This window comes from Chinchilla lanigera, unplaced genomic scaffold, assembly GCF_000276665.1.
Source record: "Chinchilla lanigera isolate Chin_1 unplaced genomic scaffold, ChiLan1.0 scaffold00055, whole genome shotgun sequence".
Lineage (NCBI taxonomy): Eukaryota > Metazoa > Chordata > Mammalia > Rodentia > Chinchillidae > Chinchilla > Chinchilla lanigera.
Window position 1 is genome coordinate 3,186,669 of NW_004955456.1, and position 23,635 is coordinate 3,210,303.

Below are 23,635 nucleotides of genomic sequence, written 5' to 3' on the forward strand. Positions count from 1 at the left end.
GGCACGACACCCCCACGCCCGGGGCACAGGCCATCGGCGCAGCCCCAGCGCAGGCTGAAGCGCAGAGCAGAGCGAGCTGGAGCCCGACGTGGAGCTGTCGCTGTGCCACCCTCTGCAGCACGGCCGCTAGCGGAGTCCGGTGTGACTCTCTGTGTGTGCACGCGTGTGTCTGTGTGGCCGCGTGGTGGCCGGTGGGCCCTCCGGCGTGGACCCCACTAACCGCCCCTGCATGCGGCGCGGCGAGCGTCCGTCCCTGCGCCGTGCTTGAGGGTGCGCGCGCCAGGCTGTGGTCTTGCCGCTCACTAACTCGCTGTCGGCGCCTGGTCTCTAACTCAGACTCGAAGTCCCGGGACACTCGCGGTGTCTGGCATGTTGGGGTTGAAATATGCACAGCGGAGTTTGTGAAATCCAGCTGCGACTTTCCCCACGACGGACTGCAGGGCTGGCTTGGTGCCCGTCCTCCGGGACGGCTGTTTCCACCCTCTTGTCCTCGTTGGGTTCCGACCTTGGGAGAGAAGGGTGAGCCCCAGGTGCAGGCGCCTGGTGTGTCCCGGGATGACGGAGTCTAGGTCCAGAAAGCCCTGGAATCCCATCTCTCCCGGGTCCCCACGGGCCGATGCCGCATGTCCCACACCCAGCCAGCGGATGAGGAGAAACCGGGCAGCTGAGCCAGGACTGAGAGCCCAGCACTGAGGAAAGCAAGGACAGGAACGGGAAGCAAACCGTCGCCCCCTAGAGGCTGTGACCAAAAAGGCAGACGTTCTGGCCACGGTGGGAGAGAGAAACGGGAAATAAGGCCCAGGGGTGGGACCTTCGGGGCCCCGCCGCCCGCCCGGCCGTCCCTCTGTGTCCCCGGAATGAGCAGGAAAACTTGTCAGCAGTCGCACCTCACCGCTGATGCTCGTTTTTTATGGTACCTGGGACTGAACCCAGGGTCTCTGTACTGAGCTGCATCCCCAACCCTTTTTACATTTTCCATTTTGAGGCAGGGCTTTGCTAAATTGCTGAGTCGGCCAGATTGGACTAGAATTTGCATTTTTCCTGCCTCAGCCTCACAGAGTGCTGGGATTACAGGTGCACATCTCCACGCCCAGCTCCGTCGTGGTTCTTTAAACTGGCATCTTAGCCAAGGGCAGTTGTGGAAGCCCTGTTGCTCAAGGAGCCAGCACAGGCCACGTGTGGCCGTGGGCCCCTCGTGGCTGTGGGCCCCTGGTGACCTGTCCGAGTGGAGACCCACTGTCCACCCAGGGCGAGTGCTGCCTTTTGAAGACTTAGCACCAAAGCAAACGTAACACACTGGTAACACTGACACTGACGATGTGATGGAAGATACTTTCTGGACATGTCAGCTTATGTAGAATTGTAACTGAAATCCCTTCACCTGCGTATGTAAATGCAGCTGCTGTCGAATAGAACGTTACACAGTGGCTTGCATTAGCGTTCTGTCAGACAACCTAGCCCTCAAACTCTCACAGACTTACTTGGTGTTTCGTTCTCCAAATGGGGACACCCACACTGGACAAAATGCAGCCCCAGCCCTGGAGACTGTGTAAGCCCTAGAGACCGTGATGTCCTACAGCGCCCGAGGCTTTCACGTAGCTGCAAACACTGTGAGAGGAAACAGCTGCAGGTTTCCCCTCCGAAGAATTTCTGCCAATTCAAGAGTGAAAGATGTATTTATTGCCATTTCTTTAAGAAGTGAAATATTTAATTTCTTTCTGCTGCTGAGAAGTAACTTGCTTTCTCTTTTTTCCAGAAATGTTTAGAAAATCATCACTTGGCAACGATGAGACAGATAAAGAGAAGAAAACATTTCTGGGACTTTTCAAAGTTAATAAAAGAAGCAATAGTAAGGTAATGGATTACATGTACATATGGTTTTGTGTTGCATAAAGCGGTTTCTTGATGCTTGTACTGAGCCTGTGTTGGAATTTTTCTGAATAATTTCACAGGAATATGAATCCCTTCAGGTAAGAGGAGCGCACAGAGAGAGCTGACTTTGTGTCTCCACACTTGACCCTGAAGCAATGAATTATCTCAGGTGAAGTTATTTCCTGCGCAGTAAAACACAGAGCCTAGTGGGGTCCGAGGCCAGGGCAGTGATCAGGTGCATAGGACAACCTGGCAGGTGCTTGACACTCAGTACATAGCCTGTGGATGTGTAAATCAGTGCAGTCTTTAATGCAATAGTCCTACTGGGCCTGGTGGCACAAATCTGTAATCCCAGTGCTGGGGAGGCTGAGGCAGGAGTATTGCGTGAGTTTGAGGGCAGCCTAGCCTACATAATGGGTTCAAGGCCAGCCTGAACTACAGAGGGTGACCCTGTCTCAAAAAAAAAAAAAATAGTTTGCATCCCTACAAATGCTGTCACCTTTGAAACCTACCACATGAGGATCTGGGGAACTATGGGTGGGTGTGTGCTGCCTTCCCGCCTAGGATTGGATGTCCTCAGCTCTCTCTTGCAGGACCAGGGAATGGACCAGAAGATAAGTTGACTTTGCTGATACTGTCAGTGTTTAGGAAATAAAACTTCTTCGAAGTTATATTTTTTATTTAATGTTACCGAATAATTTAAAGCCATAGTACAAAGAGTAAAAATAAAGATTTTTTTATAATTAGTTATGAGTCCCAAAACTATAAATTCCTCTTAACTGTTCAGAAAAGAATATGCTTATTACCCTTAACCTGTTTGTTTCGCAGGCATATACAGAGTGTAATAGACAAATGTGGTGAATGTTTAAATTTTTAAGAGTTTATTACAGTACAAGGTGCATTAACAACCCTCAGGCTCCTCCCTCGGTTCAGAAACTCTCATCCCTCCTCCCCGCCGCTTCCCGCAGCGTCTCCAGAGCCCTCTTTCCTAGGGTCTTCACTTGTGCTGTGTGCCTGCCTCAGTGTCCCGGATCAGTTCAGAACTTTTCCTTTCATGGTCAGTGTGACGCTGGGGAGGAGCCAGAGGTCGCACAGTGCCGGACCACCGAGGAAGGTGGATGAGGACCCAGCGTGCGTTTACGAGCTGCCTGTGTGCTGGGTGGCGCCTGGCAGCAGCCCTCACTGTATTTCTGATCACACCGAGGAAAGACCCTCAGGAAGGCAGGCTGCAGAGCTGCTTCAGAAAGCGGCGAGAACGATGGGATGAGAGTGCTCAACGTGCGGCCTTCTGAAAGGCTTCATGGCGATGTGACTTTCACTGTAATAAGTGTTTTCAGTGTAAACAGTAACCACATACTTGGATCACGCCATGCATTAGCAATACCTAGTGCTGTTCCTTACTAACAAATGAGACTAAAGAAGACCACACCATGGAGTGTGTGGCTTAAAATGGGCAGCACAGCTGGAACAGGCTGCCGTGTGAGTGCTCTGGCCAGCGGAAGAGGGGCCCCACCCAGGAAGCTGGGCGCCTGCTCCTCGCCCGCGCCTCGCCTCCCCGTGTCAGCCGGTCACCCTGTGTTTATCACAGACACGTGTGCTCTCGTCCTCTCCGTGTCCTGGGCAATCCTGGCTGAGTAGAAGACCACGCTAAGACTTCCCCTGCCCTCCCCTCCGCTCCCCTCTTCCTCTCCTGGCCATCTCCTCTTCTGTCAAGATTACTTGAGATTATAGTGTCAGATGGATGTTTCCTTTTCTTCTTGTTTTCAGTGCTGGGGGTTGAACCCAGGGAGCCGGTGCGTCACACAACACATCTTACTTCTTTCTCCGTCCGTCCTGTCTCCCGTGCCCTCCATCTCTAGATCTCTTCCCCGTTTGCAAAAGGCCTGTCTCCCCGTTTCCTGTTGTCTGTTTCTTATTTCGCTCTTCTAATTATTGGTTCTTTGGGTTTCCGTGCTAAGCGCCGCCCCACTTAGTCTATCTGGGAGCCCGGGGAGAGAGAGACTGTATTGTTCTACACACAGAGAACACCACCCATTAGATCGTTGCCATGGGCGGTGGAGCCTGGGATGGGTTTCTGCGTTCCCAAAAGTTGGCACACAACAGCAAGGGCAAAGCAGCGTAGTTTTAATCAGGCGACAGTGAGCTCACTCACACTGGTGGAGAAGAAAACGGCACAGCACTCAAGGCAGTGGGTTTAAGACTCTAGTGTTGCACAGGTCTGGGGCGCCTCCTACTGGCCCCTCGGAGCGTGACTGCCAATGTGATTGCCGAAGCTGAGTCCGTCAGGCCACTGTGTGCTGCGCAGGTCCTTTCTCGTAACGCACTGTTGTAGTTGGACGTACAAGACACAGTCCATGTGCGAGAAGTTTCAGTGAGCTGAGAGTGAAGAAAGGTGACTGCAGGTCATGCGGGAGAATCTGGCAGCATGTGTCCTGGCGTGGGACTTCAGAATTTCCCGGCGCTCTCCATCTTCTCACTCTGCCTCCTGAAAGTAGGCCTTAGGACTGAGGTAGCTGGCCGAGGAGCCCGCCCCCGGGGAGCCGTGGACGGGCGCGGCTCGTCAGCTGCAGGTGTACCATCTATTAGACTGGCAGAGATCGGAAACTTTACCAGTGAACTGTGTCGGCTAAGCTTGGAGCAGACTGGGCACCGTGCGGCTCCGACACTGGCAGGGAACTTGGCAGCACCTAGCCCAGCGACGCATGCGATTACCCTATGACCCTGAAACGCTTGCTGCCAGACATCCTTCCCCACACTCACCACGGTGTGGGAGATGCGTGGGAAGGCTGTTCAGTGCCACCCACAGGCCTGCGGCGAGGCTGCGGACCACACCGTGGCCTGCCACGCCGAGGAGGGAGGGAGAAGACGTCTCCATGCTGATGTGGCCTGTCACTCCGTCGGAAAAGTCAAGGGTGCCTTTGCTGTATCCCGGAGTCTGTAAATGGAGCTCCCGTGTGGTGGGTTGGTCGTGGCTGGGAGGAAAGGATTTACTGGCTTCAAGCCCTGGGGCAGGACAGCACTTAATGAAATAATGATGGTTGCTGCTCATGACCTTAGCTGCCACTCGGGTCCTGGCTCCCGCATGGGGCTGTGCATGGCTGTAGGCCTGGGGTCGCCTTTGGTCTTCCTCGGAGAGGCACAGCGAGCGGCCACCCTCCCGAGGTTGATTGGTGGACCGAGTTTGTTGATGCCCTCTCGTGCGTTTAATATGGATCTCTGCTAGCAGTCGTGCTGGTGATGGAAGAGTTTTCAAGCACACTCTGCTGCTGGCTTGAAAAATCTCCCATCAACTTCTAGTCTGAAAGACCCGAGGCCGGGACACTCTTAACCTGGGCAAAATTAGGAGGCACAGCATCAGAGGCGTGGGTCCCGGGGCCTTCAGAGCTGTGAACGTGTGGTGTGGAGGGACCTGGGGGGCTCTTCCTGCCCAGTTGTCCGTGGGGACGGAGGAGGAAGCGACTGGGGTGCAGATCCCAGCTGGATGTAACCAGCCCCGTCTCCATGTGGATCTCTTCCTCCGTTGGAGCCAGAGAACCGAGCTGTTGCAGGGATGACTGTCCCCCTCTCGTTGTCCCCACCTGCTGCAGGGCGGCTGCTGACTTTGTCTCTGAGTCCCAAGTCACTGGGAGCTGCACGGCACCCTGAGGTTCACCCTGGGGGTTCCCCTGGCGCCAAGCGGAGGCAGATGCCTGAAAGGAGCTTCCACGCAACCCCAGCAGGGGGCGCCGTGTCTCCACTGTCCTCATCCACCAACCTGTCCTGCTGCACGACCTTGGTGAGGTCAGTGAGGACGGCCTCGCCTGGCACCCACAGGAAGCCGTCTGCAGTGGTCGGGGAAGTGACCAGAGCTTTAGTAGAAAGTTTGCAGCTGTTATTTTTCCTTGAGAAAGATCAAGTGGCTTATCTAGTCTCTGTGGGAACAGATTTACATTAGAAATGCGTACTCGCAGAGATGACCCAAGCAATCAGACCTTCCCTGGAATGGTGAGCCTCCTGGAAAAGAAAAGGTAGTCATGAAGCTGTTTCTTCATTTCCATAAACAAACGGCGCCTGCATCACAGTAAATATATTCACCTGCCAAGCAACTTCAAGTGACTTTCTGGAATTTTACATTTTTTATATTTTCCAGGAAATTATCTATTCTGTACTTCTTTTTTCTGTGCTGGGGATTGAACCAAGAGTCTTTGCACTGAGCTATGTCTGCAGTGCCCCCGACTCCATTGAATTTTGAGACTTGATCTCTCTGAGTTGCCCGGGCAGGGCCAGTGTCCTGCCTCAGCCTCCCCAAGTGCAGCAATTATAGGCTGCAGCCCCAGACCGGGTGTTCTGTGTCCTGCAGGAAATGGGGGGGGGTGTCAGTCATTGCTGGCTTTTTCTGGAACTCACTGTGGGGATTCATTGCCCTTTTCTGGCCCCATCCCTGGGCTAAAAGTAAATTCTGCAAATATGATCCACCTGCAGTTTCCTCACTGGAGCACCGCAGTTACCACTGCCTTGCTTGCTGCCATAAAATCTTGGTGAATGAGTTTTTAAGATTGCTGCCTCTGTAAAAAATGGGTTTATCTGGAGGGGGTTTGCGCATTTACCCTGTTCAGGCTGTGGTTGAAATGCGGTCCTTCTCCAGTGTTTTCTTCGCTGTGTTTGAAGTGGTTTCCATGCCAACAGCCTGCTCAAGTTCCTGACATCCAGGAGGAAGTGGCCTCCCCAACCCCGGCTCTGCCAGGGTCTGCTGCAGTCAGGACCCCAGGAGTGGACAAGGAGCCACAGCAGGGGACGGTCACCTTCGCGAGAGGAGACTGGAAGAGCACTTTTGACAGGGAACCCCTGCATCTCTGCTGCCTGAGGCCTGCCCTGCGGACGGCCGGACAGCGGGTCGCCACCCGGGGCCCTGCTCTGAGAGGATCACAGGGAACCCCAAATGGCCGCACCCTGGCAGGAAAAGCGCAAACCAAACCCCTGAGCCCTTGGAAAGCTCACAGACGGGGCCAGAAGGCGGGTCCTGGGGTTACTGTGTGCTGCTGGGACAGAGCTAATTCCTGGGGAAATCTGCTTTGCGGGGCTGCTTCACAAGTACAGCCTGGATTGCTAGGAAGTTCTTTTGTTCAAGATTATACAATAAGGGGCACGTGGGAGGCTTCGGGGTGCACCGGGATCTCCCTGCCCGTGTGGTCTCCTGCTTTCCAGCGATGTGAGCCTCCCTCGGCGAGCGCCCCCCTGCGCGTAGAGTGGGGCTTGATTGAGTGTCATGCTCTGCGCCACACCTGTGCAGGGCTGGGGCTCCGCCACGAGAGGGAGGCAGGGCGTAGCCCGTCAGGGAGAGCTTGTCTGCTGCGTAAGGCCTGGGCTTCTTCCCCAGAGCTGTGTGCACACACACTGTCGCGCACACATGCAACGCACATGTGTACACACACGGGTGCCATGCTCACATGCACACTCAGGTGCGTGCACACACACACACACACACAGTGTGCTGGTTGTTTCCTGCAGTTTGTATCCTGACTTAAAAACTGACAACCATAACTGCCCAGGGACTTGTCTGTCTTCGCTGCAGGGACAGCGCTGTCGGCTTCCGCCGGTCCCGGGAGGACTGTGTGGCCCTGATGAGTCCAGGCCCACTGCACGCAGCGCCCCACTGCACGCAGTGCCCCACTGCTTGAAGGATGGGCCTTCTCTGCTCTTGTGGCTGCTTCCCTCTGCCACCTCTGTCCCCAGAGCCCGCACGTTTCGGTCGGGTGTGTTGCTGTGGACAAGCCCGGGAAAGGCACCAGGGGACGTGAGGTCTGGAAGCATCAGGCTTTCGCCCCAGTCTGGCGGCGGCCCGGCGCTCTGGAAAAGGCTGTGGTCCGGCCGCACGGGGCAGGGCCCTCGAGGCTGCCGCTCACGTCTCTGAGTCCTGTCGCTGCTGCAAGGCAGAGCACCACAGTGTGCCGTTGGGGAAAGCTGCGCTCACTCGGTTCTCTGCGCCCCTGCCTGGCCGCTGGGGTGGTGGGTAACAATCCCTGGCACTCTCGCGAAGGCAAGCCGGATGGTCAGAGGGAGGCCCCGGGCTTAAAGCTTTGATGGCTTTCCCCGAGGCACTTGGTGCTCACCAGGGGAAGACGAGCCAGGCTTCCGAGCCCAGAGCCCTGTGGCCAGAGTGCCTCGGACTCTGGAGGTTATTCGTGTTGGAATAGTGGTGTGGATTTTGGCAGTTGAGGGTCCCTAACGTGAAGACGCAGAACCTGAAATACTGCAAAATCCTGAGAAGGACGCCCGACGGGAGGCAGTGAGCGGCGCTGGAGCCCAGCTCCCCTCAAGGGCGGCCCGGGCCGCTGCCTCCCTGGCGCCGTGGCTGGCAGCCAGGCCGTCACGTTTCAGCCTCGCGGAGAGGGAGGGAAGCAGAGCTGTGGCCTGGGCGCCCCTCCCCGCCACCACACCCCAGGTCCCCTCTGCTTCCCCGCCCCACTGCATCCTCGTCAGGGGGCGCTGTGGCTCAGGAAGCTCCGGGGTCCCACCCAGTCCGTGCTGTCACCCTGACTGTGTGGTCATCCTGCACCCAGAGAATGTCCACAGCGCTGTGGATGGGGCAGCCGTGCCAGGCCGCAGTGCTGCTCCCCGGACGTCCGGTGGTGAGAGGGACGCGGTGGGTCTCTGAAGGCAGCTGTGCCTGCAGCTCCTCCTGGGCGCTCTCCTGCCGAGCGCCATCCTGCCTCCTGCAGAGCCGCACAGGGTTCGCGCCCTGCTGGTGCGCTGTCCCCGCCAAGTCTGTTCTCCCCTGTGCCTTGTCTCTCTGGCGTGCCCCCCCACCCGCCTTCCTGGGAGAAGCCCTGCTTCCCTGACTTTTCCGTTCTGAACACGTCCCCTGTGGACCCAGATCCTCCCTTGCTGTCTCCGTGGCGCAGTGATCCGCTTTGCAGACCTCCGCGCGGCCTCAGCCTCCCGAGGGCCGGGTTACTGCGCAGTGTGAGGCACGCTGATCTCTCCTCCCTGCCCAGGCTGGGCCCCAGCGCTGCTTGCTGGGCTCACCGACTGGGTTTTTGTGGCAGGATGGTCTGGCTATGTATCCTGTCCCAGGCTGGCCTTGAACTCAGGATCCTCCTGCCTCAGCCTCCCCAGTGCTGGGATTATAGGTGTGTGCCACCGTGCCCGGCTCCATCAGCTGACCTGTCCTGTGGTCACACAGGGAACAGAGCAGGCTGCGCCCAGCCCCGGCCCTCAGGGAGACCCTGCCTGGGGACACTCATGGTGCTGCCTGAGGCCTCGGGTGCCACAGAGCTGGAGCAAGGGCTGCACCCAGGAGAAAGGGCGGAGGTCTGCCGGGAAGCCCGCCTCCCCCGCCGGCTCAGAGTTCCCCAGGGCCACAGCTCACAGCTCCGTCGCTCCTCTCTGCTCTGGGCTGAGACTTGTGGCTGTCAGATGCCTTGAGTGGCCGCGTTGTAGCCAGGGTGGGGTTAGTGCGGTGCCAAGCCCGTGCTGGGCACCCAGAGGCCGGCGTCAGACCTCGGCGCTCCGCTCAGCACTTCTGACGGCGCAGTCACCAGGGATGGAGACTGCAGCTTTCTGCAGCTCCGGTTCCAGAATGACCACGGTCGTCTGTCCCTCTGCTGGCTGGAGAGGTGACTGTGGGGGGACACATCCATGACGAGGAGTTCAGGCCAGCCCAGGAGTCCCGTGCCTGCCTCTGCGCCCCCGTGTTCCCGGAGAGAGCTGCAGGACGTGGCTGTCTGGATGGCAGGGCGGTGAGAAGAGAACAGCGCGTGGGGGCCGCAGCGTGACGCCCGGCGGAAGAGGAAGAGCATACTGCGTGCTCGGCCGGGAGACCAGGCCGTACCTGGGGCGACAGCTCCTGCAGCCTCCTTAGCCTGCCTTGTGGTTTAGATCTGCAATGTCCCCACCATCTCCTGTGTGGAGGGTGCGTGGATCGCAGGCGCCGGGCTCCTCGGGGCTGACTGTGCTGTAGCAGGCAGGGCCTGGTTGGGTGTGACCGGGAAGGGGGAGTTCTCGTCCCCAGCTCCTCTCTGCTTCCTGGCCGCCATGGGGTGAGCAGCTTCCCTCTGCCGCCACGCTCTTCCTTCCCCCTCCCCCACACTGTTCCTGCCTCGGAGGCGGCTGGAGCCGGCCGAGCACAGACTGAAGCCCTGAGCGAAGGCAGCTCTCCTCACTAAGCTGTGGTGTTGGCCATTGTGTCCCAGTGGGGGGAAGGTAGCGGAGACCCCACCTCACCCCTGCTGCCAGCCCTCCCCTCCTTGTCCTGATGACAGAGAGGAGGAGGAGCTGAGGGGTCTAGCCGCATCTTGCTCGTTCCCTCCGCAGGGGACCGGCTGTGTGCCTGTCTGTGAGGGGCCGAGGAGTCGAGCTCACTGCGAATCTAAAACAGCAGCAACCGGACTATCACCCGCTAGTCCATGCAACAACCCTGTCTGCACGCAGTGTCTCTGAAATGAATTATATTTATTCAAGTAAAATTTGGGAGAAATCATTTTTCCATCTGCTTTATCCCTCTAGGTTTTGCTTTATCCTAGTTATTTAAAAATTATTCGCTCGCCGGTCATCCCAGCACTCTGGGAGGCTGAGGTAGGAAGATTCCAAGTTTGAACTCAGCCCGGACAACTTAGCAACTTACTGAGACCCAGTCCCAAAATAAAGACATTTAGGGCCGATGTGTAAGTCGGTGTGAAACCCATGGGTTCATCCCCAGTACTGCAAAAAGTTAAATAAAATAAAGAAAAAAAAATTGCTAAACTTCTTGCCAGTGCATAGATGTAATTGTTAGAAATAATAAGTAATTGTAGCCATAAGACCAGTTTCGCAGTGATATGTTTAGAGGAGTAAGGACGCAGCCCTTCAAAGCTGAGAGCGAGTCTGCGTGACGTCAGCCACGTGCAGACAGAAACGGCGCCTTCACGCTGCGGGTTCCCCCGCAGTGGGCACACGCGGGGTAAGCCCTTTATCTTGCCCTTTACCGGGGCAGGCAGGACTCGAAGGAGAGGCCAGATCAGGAGCCTGGAGAAGATGCCAGCGGCGTCTGCATGTAATCTTGGGAGCAGCAGGCCCCACCCTCCTAGGAGAAGGGGCATCGGGGCGTCTTCCTAACAAACCGGGCTGGGGCTTTGGGTCCCTTCCCTGTTGCCCACTGGGGGGACCCTGCAGCCTGGCCCTGGACAGAAGACAGGTAGTCAGAAAGCTGGGCTTCAAGAGCCAGGGCACCCCGGTGTCAGGCCTGCGGCTAGAAAGGGCCCTAACCCAGCCAGCACCTAACCTACAAGGCCACTGAATTCCCCACATGGATGCTACGGCCAGAAGGAGGACACTGCTCCGTGCCCACCAGCACTGGCCGTGGTCTGGGTATGGAGCAACTCTTAACTTCAGAACTAGTTCCAGCTTTGCAGTCCCTGTTTGGCTACAGGAAACGGCACTCGGGGAAGCCACAGAGCCCCGAGAAGGCACGAAGCACCCGTTGCCAGGCACCCACAGTCTGCTGCTGGAAGGACTTTCTCTTGCCTTTATCTCACAGATGTGCTCGAGGAGATGCTGGCGAGATGGCTTCTAGGCAGAGCGCCCAGCCCTGCAAACGGAAGGGGCGCAGAGGTGGCCCGGAGGGTCAGGAGCCCAGGCCAGGCGGGCAGAGTGACCACAGGACTGTGGCACCGAGTACCTGGGTGCCCTGGGAGGTGGGGTCAAGGCTGCTGATGAGTGGGTACACGTACAAGGACTTGCAGAGGAGCAGAGTGCCAGTCACTCACGGTTAAAGTGCTCCCTTCTGCAGCTCTTGCTGAAGTCGGGAGCGAGCGGCTCTGTCCGGGCCACTCGGCTCGACTGTGTGTAGCCAGCTGTGCCAGCCCCGCCCTGGGGCCTCCCGTTTTCCCCCAGTGCTGCTCAGACCTGTAGCGCCTCGTGTGTTAAAATGGTGACTGTCGAGTGAGAGTGTATTTCGTGCTGGTGTCAGGAGACGTATGAGTCGGAGGTGGTGACTGAGCCAGCATCAGATCATTAAGGAAACGTCTTGCTAAAACCTGGGTTGAGCATCGCCTGGCCACGCAGCAGGGCTCTGGAGCGGCAGGTGACAGGCGACCTGCGTGTCCCCGCGTGCTCCATGGGAGTCTCCGTGCCGCCTGAGCAGCCCGAGGGCCGTCTCTGGTCCTCAGAGCTGACTCAGAGTTTGGTTCTGATCGAGGAGGCTGGGACAGCTCCCCTTTAATTTTTGCCAGTGTGATTGCTTTTCAGTTTGTCTTCAAGTTTGCCAACTTTCTCTTGACCATGAAATTACCAGATTGCTGGACAGGGCTGGGGGTAATTTACCCCCGCGTCTCCTTCCTGTCTCTCGGTAGCTTTGCGGGTCAGCATATCTTCTTCATGGTCCACGTGCTCCTGACAGTGGCCAAGTGACTGGTCACCCTGTGTCGTGGTCCAGGCTGCAGGGTGCCCAGCTGGGGTTCTGCTTTCTCCAGGACTGGAGCATCACTGGTCTCGGGCAGGTTCTCCAGGGAGAGGGCTGCATCCGCTGTAAAGTGACCCTGACCGTGCACAGCAGCTGTTGGAGGTGCTCCTTGTTACACTGGGTGGTAGGGCTTCAGGGGTTGGCTAGTGACATCTGTCCTGGCATGGGCTGGGAGTGAGAGATAGGTTTGTGACTTTCTTGCCTCTTCTGATGTTTGCACACAACTACCTTCTGTAGCAGAAATGTAGAACTGCACCTGTCCTGCCTGCTGGCTGACAGATAGAGTGGACACTGGCATTCCAGTGCTTCATGGCAGCCAGAAGGCTTGGTCACTCTGCAGAGGCAGCCAGTGGGTCCAAGGGCACTGGGCAGATGACCAAGCCCAAGGCAGCTTGGCAGGGCCTGGCTCTTTTCCCCTCTCCCTCCCCTGCCTTGGTTGCCCTGGAGGCCACAAGACTGCTGCATGGGAGTGTTCACATGTGTGTGCGTGCGTGTGTGAAGAGGCAGAGCAAAGCATCCCCCTAAGACACCATGTAGGGGAAGATAGAGACCCGCAGTCCCGGTGGGATCATGCCCTGACCTGAAGGTCAGGTCGGAGTCAGGAGTCAGTGGCCAGGTGTCTGTGTGGAGTTGGGGAAGGGGACGGGAACTCACCAGGGCACAGGGTCCCCGCTGCCGCTGCCGCCGTGTGAGGGCTGGGTGTGTCTGTGCATGTTCACCGCTGCCGGGGGAGCAGGGGTGTTCTGGTTACTTTTCTGTCGTTGCTGAGACAGAATACCTGATGCCCAAAATGAAGGAAGGAAAGGTTTATTTAGCTCACAGTTTGTGGAGGTTTCAGTCCATACTTGGCTGGCTTCAAGGCAGGGTGGCACATGGCAGAGGGCAAGCGTTCATAGTGGTGGAACACAGCAAAAACAGCAAGAGCAAAAGGGAGGAGAGGCATGGCAAGCAGCCTCTTCCTCTCCCTTACATATGCAAAACTACCCACCCCAGGGCACTCACATCCATAATCAATCAAACTCTGAAAGCCTGCCCCAGGACCGCATGAGGCTCTGGGGGGGACATCCAGACACAAGCCATAACAAGGGGGCAGCAGGCACCAATGACAGTGGGACCCTTGTGCATTCGAGCAGCCAGCTCCTGGCCAGCCGTGTCCCTGCCTCCTGGCACATCTGAGCCACCCCTGGCAGGGTCTTGGGCTGGGCGGGAAAGTGGGACCCAAACCGGGAAGGGCCAGCACTTTCATAGGGAGCTTGGGGATGTGTCAGGGAGAGCAGAGGGCAGGAGAGAGGCCGGGGCAGAGCTCGCCTTGTGGACAGAACCCAGGCGGGGGGCGCTGGGGCTCCAGGGGGCTACGGGGTCCTCTGTGTGGCAGGAGGGAGGTGCTGCTGAGCACCTGCTCTTTGACTGGAAAGCTGTTGGTGGTGCCTCTTAGAGTCCAGCTAGGAGGGAATCTTGATTCTAATGGAGCCCAACTGTGGTGTCAGTTCTTATAAAAACACTAAACCAGAGAAAAGCCAAGTGTAGTGGTGCACACCTGTCATCCCAGCACTCTGGGAGGCTGAGGCAGGAGGATCTCAAGCTCAAGCCTGGCCAGGGCAACTTTGGGACTTGGTGGGGCCTGAAGTAAAAAGTAAAAAACCTGGGGATTGTAAGGAATGACGTGAAACAGAAACCAGCCAAGACCACCAGTGTTGTGTAAAGATGACACGGCGTGGAATTTGTTGCACCTGGCTACAGGCAGACAGGGCAAAAAGGCCATCTGTTGGAAGCAAAGAGAAGCAGGCTTTTATATAGGGCGTGGAAGGAGGCCAGGGACGTCGGGCGGGACGCTTTAGTAAAACTCAGTGGTCAGAGTCCTGTGGATGTCTCCTGTCTCAGGGGCGAAAGCCCTTCAGGTGTCCCGTGTGGGTGTTGGGCTGTCTTCAGATGTCCTGTGTTTGGAAGCTTCCACGTTCGCTCTTATCTCTTTTACTACGTCCTGTGTTTGCCGAGGGCACCAGTGCTGAGCCGAGTCTTCCCTGAGAACAGCGCCGCTGCTGCGAACAGGTTGTGTGCCCAGAGTCACGCCTCAATCCAGCCTGACAGGGGTGGAGCTCAGTATGAAGGCCCTGGGTTCAAGTCCAGGTACTGCCAAGGAGAAGAAAGGACAGCGATGGATGGATGGATGGATGGATGGATGGACGGAGGGAGGGAGGGAGGGACAGAAGGATGGACGGAGGGAGAAGGAGAAGTCAGAGGGAGGGAGAGTGGGGGGAGTGAGCAAGCGAGAGCAAATAGGGAGAGAGAGACACATGGATGGACGTGGACGGATGGACAGCTGGAGAGAGAGAGAGTGGGGGAGCAAATGAGAACGGGGCACAGAGACAGGGAGACGGAGAGAGAGAGAGAACCCTTTTCGGCCCCGTCGCTGCCCAGCCGCCCTCTCCTGACCTCGTCAGTGCCGTCTGCGGGGACCCTGGTCTCTGGTCCTCCTGGCGCTCTGGTGCCCCAAGGTTCTGAGGTCTGAGTGGGCCTCGGGCTGGGCAGAGACCCGGGTCTGGAGGGAGCGCGTGTCTCGCTGCTGTGGCTTGAGTGGGATCTGCCAGCGCGGTGTTGTCCTAGCAGAAAGCCCGGGCCGGGCACGTCCCTGGGAGCGGGCACGTCGAGGGCCACCGTGTCTCTGCCTCCCGGGTCCTGCACTTGGGGACGGGGACGCGTTTTTCTGCAGTCCTGGCTGCTCCTTCCCATGAACTGGAAGAGGACGCGGCACTGTTCATCCGCCTTCACCTCCGTGAAGGTTCCTGTCCCTCCCTGGACCTGGGCTGCTGTCGCTCCTGTACGCCGACACTCGCAGCTCGGCTGCTGTCCCGTCGCGGTCCTTCTTCACATTTGGACGGCCTCGCTCTCCACTGCCCAGCGGCTCCTCCCACACTCACAGGACCCACATTGGGGCAGCACCCAGCTCCTCACAGAGGTGCCCGGAGCCCCGGCGAGAGGCTGGGGTGCGCTCGCCAGTGCTTGTCAGCTGAAGTCCCCAAGCCTGTGAACGGCCCACGCACAAAGCGAGCTGACACTGCGCTGGCTCGCTTCAGGGAAAGATCTGCAGGTGGAGAAGCGTCCCCAGGGTCCTCTCCGACCCTCGGCCTGTGACATCAGCACCCATGTGACCGGAACTTGGATGGCTGAATTGTGCATCCCGACCAAACAGTTCCTGCACCTGCCCTTTCCTAGAGCCGGCACTTGTGTCCCTCCGGCTCCCTGGGGAACAAGGCCAGAAGGAAAGACCCTTCCTACACCACGCCTCCTCCTGCCTGACCCCGCGCTGACAAGCTTGCCAGGGTGCTGCATGCGGCTTTGGCAGGGTGTGTGTGTGTGTGTGTGTGTGTGTCCCTGTCTCCCTGCCGGCTGGGAGACTGTGCTCAGAGTGAGGGCCTGGCAGTGGCTGGCAGGGCAAGAGGGGAGCCCACTGGACCCTTGCCCAGCACTGCTGGCAGCGGTGGCCGAGGCGGGACGCTTTGCTGTGCCACAGCCTGCAGGTGTGAGGGTGTCCCTGTTCCCCAGAGTCCCACCGCCTGCCCTGGTCTTTCCCCAGCCATAGAAAGTCCTAAGGCAGGGTGGGGATCACAGGTTCCGAACCAAATCTCCTCCCCAGCAGGCTTAGTCACCATGCAGGAGCTGGCCACGAACATCAGGACAGAGGGACGGGGCCGAGCCGTGCTGACTCCGGACTGTGGGGTGGACTCTGGCCTCCCTCCTCCCCTTCAGTGTTGCTGTGACTCCGGAGTTTGAAAGGCATCTAGTACTTTTTGATGTTTTCCTCCCATGTTAGTCTTGGGCTGTGCTCTAAATTCTGTGTGCAAATTCCAGCGTTGGCAGGAGCAGCGAGAGAGTTACCCCGCAGGTGCATTGCTGCCGCGGGCCAGGCTCTGAGGAGACGTCCCCCTGAGCAGCGGAGCTGAGGAGCGGGTTAGGTGGGCAGCATCTGCCGGAGGCTGAAATCGGCCCCGTGGGGTACTGGGGCAGGTGGGAAGATGTGTTTGTAGGTTGTATCAAGCAGATTTAGGGTTAAAACACGGCCTGTTCTCCACATTCGGTCACGTTCCAGAGGTGCAGATAACGCATGTGTGACAAGCCCTGCTGAGAAAATTGAAGGCAGAACTCACTGGGCGATAGGTGGGGCACAGTGGCATCTGCTGTCCTGGGTCATAGCATTGTGGCCCCGAGGAGCCACTCTCAGGGGCAACATTTATCCGAAGAGAAGGAGCCACGCGCCCGGTACTCTGTCCCTCTGACCTCACCGAACGCATCTCATAGCTGCGGAGTAAGTGGGACGCTCCACACCTTAAAAGGACAGCAAATCTGCGACAGATCTGTCCTCACTCCCCACCTCGGCACCCGGGTGTCAGGGCGCCTCTGGGGGAAATTAAAACTGGGAGTCCACAGGAAGTGGGTGCCCTGCAAGATGCTTTCAAGGAGGTCTGCCCGGGGCTGGGCACAGGCGTGGGCATCTCAGGCACAGAGCAGTGCCCAGCAGCGTCCTGTGACAGTGGGCACGTGTGTTGGGCTGAGGAGCCTCCCCTGGCGCTGGGGGCATTTGATTCACACCGCCACCAGGGAAGCGCTTTGAGAGCTTCGGTCTGAGATGAGAGCGGCTCTCCACTTCATTTACCCAACTGCCCCTGCGTTGCCGCGTTCTGTCCCCAGGAGTACTCTGTTGCTATGGAGATAGGCAGGAGACAGTGGGAGATGGGTCACGCGCTCCTCCTGTGCAGACTTAGCTGCTTTATGATGGGTGCAGTGGTGCAGAGCTTGAGGGCCGGGGTGGTTTGTCTTCACAGACCCATAAGTCGGCGTCGGTGTGGGGCTCCCACCTGGGTCTGCGGCGAGCGCTGGCTGTCTCTGCTGCTCTGCACTGCACAAGGGTGCAGCAGCTCGCACAGAGCGACGCCCTTCTGCAGCGTTTCGTCCTGCGGCCTCCATATGTAAACCCCAAAAGATTCAACAGCAGCACATCCCAGTAGCCAAGTCATGGAAGAGGCTTAGATGCCCCTCGACAGATGAATGGATAAAGAAAAGGTGACATTTACACCCCACAGAGTACTACTCTGCTGTGAACAAGGATAAACTTGAGTCACTGCAAGGAAAATGGATGACTCGACGCCTAATGCTAAGTGAAATAAATCAGACGCAGAAGGTTAAATATTGGATGGGTGCTCATACAAGAAAAATAATAATATAAATAATTTGAAGAGCAAAATAAAAGACAGACTACAGGAAACAGGGAGCCTTTTGAATCATCCCCAAACCATCCTCCAAACCATCCTCCAAACCATCCTCCTTCCCCCATCAGCAGAAAACTTGTCTTCTGGGAAACCGGTCCCTGGTGCCAAGGTCGGGAGCCACTGTCACAGGAGATAAGCTGGCGCAGTGAGAGCTGCACACCTGCCGAGGCAGTGTGGCTCACGGGGAGCAAAGCCAGAGGTCTCGGTGGGCGGTGTCCCCAGGGTGGCATAGGTGCCCGCTGCCCTGACTCTGTGTGGACCAGGCCAGGTCACGCGTGCTGCTGACCGAGAAGAGCGAATGCAGTTAGGAGCCAGGGGAGGGCGTGGCCACCTTTGGTGTAAAGGTGAAATCAGAGCGCAGGTGGAGACGCCTCTCCACCTGAAGTGTGCGCCTTCACACGTACTCCCCGCAGGCGGAGGGCGGCAGCAGGCCGCAAGCATGGTGTTCCTCCGCCTGCTCCCCGAGTGTAGAGACCCAGGGGGTGCGTTTATTTCGGGTTCTCGGCAGGCTGTCGCTAGTCCGGAGCCGGCTGTTCTGACTGTGATGGATTAGCAGGCGGCAGGAGCAGCCGCAGGCGCTCAGGGTGGCCAAGGCCGGCGGCGTTCTCCCTGCCATGCAGCTCCTGTACTGCTCCCGTCGGCTCTCCCCCTCCTCGGGCTCTGATGCGGGTCGCGTTTCCAGCAGGCGGATCCTGATCCGCACCTGCAGGTCTGACAGGACGGTAAAGGACTCCACTGCAGAGGCTTGAGGCCCCAAAAGTCGGTGTTTCCTTCATGATCAAGGGAAGAGCCCTTGGGCACAGAACTGCAAGGCAGGGGTCTCCCCGCTTTCTCCAGGAGGTGGAAATAGGGTTCCTTGGGAGAGGAGGGGCCTCGCTGATGAGATCTGTTCCCCTCCTCCCCGCAGGGCTGCCTGACCATGCCCAGCTCCCCGTCCGCACATCCGCGCTCCCTCAGTCTGGGGCCGTCGTCGCTGTCCCTGGGCAACATCTCAGGAGCCTCGGTGAAGTCGGAGATGAAAAAGCGCCGGGCCCCGCCTCCGCCAGGCTCGGGGCTGCTGGTCCAGGACAAGACCTCGGAAAAGGTAAGGGCGGACCGTCGGGGTCTAGTGACCCAGCTGGCTCCCGCAGCTCCCTGCGAACACTGTCCCTCCTCACGCTGTGGCTTTAGCAAGAAGAGTGCACAGGGAGAACGTTCGAGCTTTGTTTGGAAGCAAAGGCGAGGTACCACGCCGCTTCAGGCGTTGGAGACAGGAAAGCTGCTGAGGCCTGCGTCCTTCAAGACGCGTGCTCCCTAGTGAACGTGCTTTTTATCTGAGCACCGGGACACGGGGTCTCCATGCAACTGCTCATAAGAACCCGCATGGGGCAGGTGCCTCGAGAAATCTGAAGCACGGGGGATCTCGGTAACTCGGGCTCGCGGGAAAGCTGCTGTCGACGTGATCTAAGTGCGTTTTGTGCATTGCGGCAGCCTGCTTTCTCAAGGGATCCCCGGAGCCCTCCAACGCCTTTGAAGGTGGCTGGAGTCACGCAGTGCTCTGCCCTCAGGCTGCTTCTCTGGGCTCCTGGATGCCTGTAACGTGACTGAAACGTCGACCCCTCCCTTTGCACGGTTTCCACACTCCCACGGCTTCAGTTACCTGCAGCAGTCCAGAAGCATTTACTGGAAAATTCCAGAAATAGTTCATAAATTCTCAGCTCCACACTCCTGAAATCTCTGGCAGTCAGGATGCATCCTGCCTGGGAAGTAAATCATCCCTGGGTGCAGCGCATCCACGCTGTATGTGCTGCCCGCCTGTCAGTCACTGGTGAGCTGATTCTACCAGGAGGGTTGGCGGTCATGGACTTGCTTTGCTGTGAGCAAGGAACCCTAATTTCATTTCCACGTGCCCCAGAGGGCAAGAGCTATGAAGCTGTCAGCTGGGATAAAGCAGTGATGAGCTGGCCAGGGCTTCTTGTAAGTGAAAGGTGACGCTTGATCCTAGGTCCTTCTCTTGGGTTTGGTCCCATTCCAGGCCCCAGCTGGGGCTTGGTGATGTGCCCCTGTGCATGTGGGGAGACAGCTGTAGCTCCTGTTTCCCCAACACAGACCGGAGCACTGCAGAAACGGGAAGCTTCGCTGCTCTACTCGTCCCTATCTGGGCGGTGTGGCAGAGGCATGTGGGGTGGCGGCTGGCAGGGAGGGTGGCCCAGTGCTTTTGATTCTGAGAAACAGCAGTGCCCAAGGCACCCAGGCAGGCAGCTCTGTGTGTGCCCCACAGCCCGAGGTAAGGACCCCTCCTGCTCTTGGGGCCCGCGCACCTTGGACTGCAGCACTGCAGGAGACAGCTGGCCCTGAGCACCAGCACCAGGGGGCGCAGCGACGTGGCCTTCTCTCTGCAGGAACTTCTCTTCTTGACCCCTGCTGCCGCCACAGTGTCCCTTGACCTGTCCCTGCATCACAAAGCTTGGGCACATCACAGCTTTGGGAGTCCTTAAGTTCCAGTGCTCTTTTGCTTGTTTGTAACGTAACCTTTCCTTAAAGTATCCCGGAAACTAAGTCCAGGCCTCTGCAGTCTAAGGCCTGGGCCCTGGGTCTCCGCTGGAAGTTGCAGCGGCCCAGCTCAGTGGCGGGTCCTGACGTCCTTTCTGGTCGGCCTGTCTGTCTGCACTTGGACCGCTCTGTCGCCATGTCGCTGTGCTGGCTGATCCTTCGGCCGTCTCTCTCTGTCCACCTGGCGGTGTCCTGAAGTCCATGGACTTCCTTTTAGGATTTTAGATCAGAAATGCTCCCCAGAGTCCCCTGCCTGTGCGGGGTGATGGGTCACAGGGCACTGCGCTCACCCGTGGATTCATCATGGATGAGTTGCAGGAGGCGGGACTTGGGGTGGACCTGGAAGGGTGTGTTCTTGTTCCAGGCTCCTCCTCCTTCCTCTGCTCCCCGTGGCGGGGCGGCTGTGAGGTGCGCAGCCCTGCTCCTCCTCACCCTTCCACCACGCCCTTCCTGTCTTGCACTGAAACTGGGCGCAGTCAACCTCTGCTCCTCTAAGTGGAGGATGTCAGGTGCCTGAGGCACCCCCTGGTCCCATGTCCAGACCTTCTTATCTGTGCTCTCAGGTTTGTCACCAAAGGCTGGCATGCAATATATTTTAGAAGAAGACATCTTGATTTTTGTCTCAAACATTTCATAACACCACTCATGATTTATGAACTCCCCATGATGTTGTAGTTATGTTTTGATAAAAGGAAATCTAGACCCCAGCAGCACCTCATTTTCTTGTACATCTGCACCGTGACATGAGGCATCCACGAAGCACACTGACGTGAAGCGATCCCCCGGGACTGGCTAACGCGTCCTGCTCAGGTGCTTGGGTGAGACTCTGAACTTGTCCCTAACACGGGATCCGTTTCCATAGCATTGGCTCTCTGTTATCTGCCCCTGGGGCTACCTTTTTGCTTTCAGTTGGGAGAGGTTACTTCTTCAGTGGTGGAAATGATGGATCCCAGGGTCAGTATCCTGCAAGCCTTCTTTGCAGTAAGACTCACATTTACCTGAAGTGGTAGAGGGGGCTGCTGAACTGCACCAGTGTCTAAAAATGCTCTGTGCTCGGAAGATGACGGGCGTCTCCACCCCTAGTGGGCTCACCCACCTTGGCCACGGCCTGCTCAAGTGGAGAAGCATAACGTAAGCAGAGAACTGGAAATACTGAGTGAAAAACAGACAGGCTTTGTACCCTGCAGGATGAGCAGGAAAAGCTTTTTACTGAAATCTGTTTTGTGTGGCACAGAATAAGTGTGGAGATCGGCTCATTGAAGCCAGCTCCACTTAAGCATATGAGTGGCTTGTGTATTAGATGGAAGCATCTGCTATGAACTTGCCTTTTCTTTCATATTTGTTTTTAAATGAGAGGTATTTTGTTACTAACTCATTTCTGGGAAAGAAACCCAAAAATGTATTGTTGTCCTGGTTGAGGGGGAAAACATCAGTTTCTTTTCCGTGAACTTCCTTCCATTTACAGATAAGAGGTTTGTTTGGGAAACCTTATTTATATTCGAGTGTTACTGGTGCAGACAGCCTGCCTCAGGGGGAAAGGAAATGTTCATTTTTGAAGACAGGACTCCTTCCTAAAATAATGAGCAAACCTGTGTATTCTTCAAGACCTATCTCCTCAAGTAGGTAGAAAAGTTTAGTAATTACTTACTGAAGGTGGATTAATTTTAGCCCTCTTCCAGTTCAGCTGAAAGTTAAAGAAAAATGTAATAGTTGTATCAATATTTGTTACCTGATAATGTACACATAGTTCGATTATGAGTATTTATTATTTCAGAAAGTATTTCTCAAAGAGAATTTCCCGGCATTGTTAGTGCCTGGGAAGTGCGTGGGTCCCCTTGACAAGCTGTGCCCAGAGCTGTGGGTGGGCATGGGCGGGCGTGGGCTGAGGAGGGCGCGGCCCTGCCTGCCCCGAGCTTGTGACCTTGTCCACACCCAGGCACCAGATGCTGAGTGGGAGTTTTCTGTTTTCTTCTCTTTTCTTTTCTTTTTTTGTACTGGGGCTTGAATTCAGGGCCTTCACAATAAGCTCCAGCTCCAGCCCTTTTTGCTTATTCTTATTTCTATCTAGAGATAGGTCTCACTAAATTGCCCTGGCCAGGCTTGAATTTATGATCCTCTTGCCTCAGCCTCCCAGAGTCTGTGATGATGGGCACGTGCTCCCATGCCCAGCTGCCTTTTCATATAAGGGACATCAGCACGTGCCGATTTTGGTGTCCTCGAATTCTGAGTGCAACGCTGCAGCTTACGGTGGAGGGAGCTGAGGCCTAGACTTCCGTGTGAAAGCCCAGAAGTTGATCTCACTTGCCCTTACAAGCCCCGGGGTGCGCATCTGGGCTCACAGACCCATCCCTGCTGCCCTACACCCCTCTGCCTGGCCCGGCCCCAGCCTGTGCAGCTCTGGGGCCCGCCCCACCCCCCTGGATTAGCACGCGCATGCCCAGGCTTGGGGGGGTGCCTTGAGCTGTGCCCCAGGCTCCCTTCCTTCAGGCATCTTCTGCAGGCAGCCGGACTTCTGTGTCCGCTGCTTCTGGGTGCCAGTTCAGCTCCCCTCACCTGGATTCTCCTTCCAGCGCTGCTTAGCCACGCGTGCACATTTCTTCGGAACCCCACGTTTGTCTCTGCGCGCATGTGTATGTGCGTGTGCGGCCCCCCTCTGTTGCTGTTGGTAAAACACCTCCCCCAACTTGCTTCAGATAACCTGGGGAGTTGCCCATTGCGATGTCCTTGCTCCACTGAGGTGGGGAAACTGAGTCCCAGAGCCACACAGCTTTATGTTTGAAATGGCCAGGGTGCACCGGCAGCCGGGCCAAGAAGGTCAGGAACACATGTCCAGAGCAGAGGCCTTTTTTGCTGAACATTTTTGATCTACAGTTGTTGAACCCACAGACGTGGAACCCATGACTCTGCAGAGATGGCTATATTTTGGCTGAGAAAACAAAAGATTTGCTGGGACAAGAGCTGCACTGAGGTGTTTCCGGTGCAGTCCTGCCTCGGTGGGGCGGAGGATGGCCTGGAGGTCCGGCTCTGAGAGTGTGCGGTTAGTTGAATAGCAGAAAGAACTTTCTAGCCAGGTGTGGAGGTGCACACCCGTAAGCCCAGCGTTCTGGGAGGCTGAGACAGGAGGACCACAAGTTTGAGTCCAGCCTAGAAAACAGCATTTTAGCAAGACCCTGTCTCAAAATAAAAGATTAAAAGATGCCTAGGAATATAGCTCATTTCAAAGGCCCTGGGGTTCCTTCCTCAGTATGGCAAAAAGAAAGAATTTTTAGTAAATAAGCCAAACCAGTGCAACACAGTTATTTGGATTTGCATTCATTCCTTCTGGAAGTACATAGGCAAGTGTAGGTTTTGTTTGCCTGCTGAAAAGGAAAGGGGAACACAAGCGCCCCTGGGCACTGGCGCTCGGTGGCAGGGATGGGGGGCCAGCTGCATCAGTAGCCGTGGTCTCAGTGTGCCTCGTGCCCTCCGACTGGGTCGCCTTTGTCACAGAGGCTCTGCCCGTCCACGTGCCACCAGCACAGCGCTCGCGATTGCGGGAAACGGCTGGCAT

At 57.0% G+C, this 23,635-nt stretch overlaps 1 protein-coding gene across 1 annotated transcript in view; it reads left to right on the top strand.

Moving 5' to 3' along the window:
- Nucleotides 1-23,635, top strand: part of LOC102025542 (protein cordon-bleu) — a 94,928-nt gene that overhangs the window by 55,640 nt on the left and 15,653 nt on the right. The window contains exons 5-6 of the mRNA XM_013520574.1: nt 1,757-1,854; nt 18,461-18,637. Coding sequence (XP_013376028.1) covers nt 1,757-1,854; nt 18,461-18,637 — 275 coding nt within the window. The remainder of the gene's footprint in view (nt 1-1,756; nt 1,855-18,460; nt 18,638-23,635) is intronic.